Source organism: Gadus macrocephalus, chromosome 3, assembly GCF_031168955.1.
Source record: "Gadus macrocephalus chromosome 3, ASM3116895v1".
In the NCBI taxonomy this organism is placed as follows: domain Eukaryota; kingdom Metazoa; phylum Chordata; class Actinopteri; order Gadiformes; family Gadidae; genus Gadus; species Gadus macrocephalus.
The window spans coordinates 14,430,850-14,433,349 of record NC_082384.1 but is presented as its reverse complement, the minus strand read 5'-3'; the positions used below and the strand labels follow the sequence as shown (position 1 = coordinate 14,433,349).

The 2,500-nt window shown below is 41.3% G+C and overlaps 1 protein-coding gene across 1 annotated transcript in view; it reads left to right on the top strand.

Moving 5' to 3' along the window:
* The window catches only part of LOC132453687 (slit homolog 2 protein-like), a 9,319-nt gene extending 6,847 nt beyond the window's left edge, over positions 1-2,472 (top strand). The window contains exons 2-3 of the mRNA XM_060046642.1: positions 666-737; positions 2,220-2,472. Coding sequence (XP_059902625.1) covers positions 666-737; positions 2,220-2,295 — 148 coding nt within the window. The 3' untranslated portion in view covers positions 2,296-2,472. The remainder of the gene's footprint in view (positions 1-665; positions 738-2,219) is intronic.
* The last annotated feature ends 28 nt before the right edge of the window (positions 2,473-2,500 follow it).

The following is a 2,500-nucleotide window of genomic DNA, read 5'->3' as shown; positions in this document are numbered from 1 at the left end:
GTCTGACTTTTAGGGAATATAGAGGGTTAGGTACCAGCACCTGGCTGGTAAGCTCCGCAGTCATAGCAACATCACTGGGCATATAATCCTTCAATTGCTTATGACAGAAGATGAACCATGGGAAGGGTAAAGCATCTCGTCTCTAGTGTTATAAGTGTGTCAGCCCTTTTGTTCCCAATCTTCCCAATGGATAATTGATTTTAAAAGTCAGTAACCACAAGTACTTTCCTGTTTTAATCAATAAACCCTGAAAATATCATGGCGGACATCTAGATGTAATTTAGTCATCTGGTAACATGAACCTAGCATGTCCTTTGACCCCTATAGGAGAAGGGTATTGGGTTTGTGAGATTTGGTGGTGAATTTAAACAAACCTTTTCCAGGACAGACACACAAAAACGTTTGGTTTGTTTTAATCAACACACTCCATAGACTTGTTGTCTTTTGCAAAATGTGTTTAGATAGGGCAGTCGGACCGCCTGCAGTAGCCAATCACCACCTCTGCTGGGAACTGATGTGTGTCTGTGCGTGTGTGTGTGTGCGTGTGTGTTTATATGTGTGTGTGTTTGTGTGTGTGTGCGTGTGTTTGTTTGCGTAAAAAGCGATGCATTAATTCAATGTATAATTATATTTATTAACGTGTCGTCATGTTTCTGTTGTTTCAGAGATCTGAATGGAAACAACCTGACAGTCATCACCAAGACCGACCTGTCTGGACTCAAACATCTGCGCGTGCTGTGAGTGACTCCATCTTTAAGCTAACCAGTTAGCTTAAGCTCCATCCCACACAGCATCGACACACTATGAACAATTTACACACAGATGTATACATGGGTATATATATATATATATATATATGTGTGTGTTTATATATATATGAAGATAGTTTGCATACATAGAGGAAGTCTTGGAAAGGAAAGTTGTTCAGGTGGTAGAGCGGGTATACTGGCAACCAGAAGGTTGCTGGTTAGATCTCAGGCTCTTCCTAGTGTCAAGGTTTCCCTGAGCAAGATACCAAACCCTAACGGCTTCCAAGGACCTGGCTTTTGCCTTGCAGGGTTGACATCGCCGTTGTGTGTGAATGTGTGTATGAATGTGTGTATGAATGTTTGTATGAATGGGTGATTGTTTTGCAATGTAACAAAGCGCTTTGGGTGGCCTCATGTTAGAAAAAGCGCTATATAAATGCAGGCCATTTAAACAAGGATTTTGTTTTATATATTAGAGCAGGGTGTTTTTATTTTAAATAAATTAGTCAGGGGAGAGACTGGGTCAAGCGGTAGCCAAAGTAAATATTTGAAAAGAGGGAATACTTTATTTTTTTTATACTACATGGAGGAATGTGAATGGTCAAACTATTTGACCTGGACATGAGAATGTATCACTTGTTGTACTATTACACAAACTATTTAGGCTAAAGGACCATTGTGTCTAAAGGACCTCCACAGGTGATATTAGTGTAGGGTCGGACTAGGTTTCACGCACATGTTTTTGTTATAATCCAGCAGCTTGCTGATAATATCATTATTGTTGCTTAAAAAGCCATTCCTTAAACTCTAATAAATATTGGGCACTCACTTATATAATTATACTATATAATGCCTATATCATTTGTCTGATAGCATATAACATAACATGCAACTTCCAATATTTCACCTGATCATGTCGGTCCTTAACGACCAGTTCTTGTGGGAAGGTGGGGATAGGGTGAGATGTAGGGGAAATTGAGTAAAGACGAGTGGGGGGGTGACCTTCTGAGAAAGGGCTTTGTAACAATGGTTCGGCTGTCAATCAAAACTCACCTCAGACAGGCGGGGCAGTGGTGACCTTTTGACCCTGGAAACACAACGCCGCACTAAGAGGGGCAGGGCTGGATAGTTGGCTTTCTCTGTTTTTGCGTGTGTGTGTGTGTGTATGTGTGTATGTGTGTGTGTGTGTGTGTGTGTGTCTGTTTAACATAGGTCCATACAAAGGTATCCATCTGCATTGCCATTACTCATCAATCGACTGCTATAATAGTGTTTGGTCGGTTTCTCTACATTTGACCTAATTTCATGTTCATTTCTGAATTGAGTAAATAACAGAAAAGTTACATAAAACCGGTTTAACTATTTATCAATACCTGTAACTGTATTTCACTCTCCGTCCCCTTCTCCGCATTATCTGATCGTAATTTATCATGTATATTTGTGCGTCTCTCTCTCTTGCACTCTCTCTAGTCACCTGATGGAGAACCAGATCAGTAATGTCGAAAGAGGAGCCTTTGATGACCTGAAAGAGCTGGAGAGACTGTAGGAACACACACACACACACACACACACACACACACACACACACACACACACACACACACACACACACACACGTCACACACACACACACACACACACACACACACACACACACACACACACACACACACACACACACACACACACACACACACACACACACACACACACACACACACAACTTCACACACACAAGCACACTCCCTCTC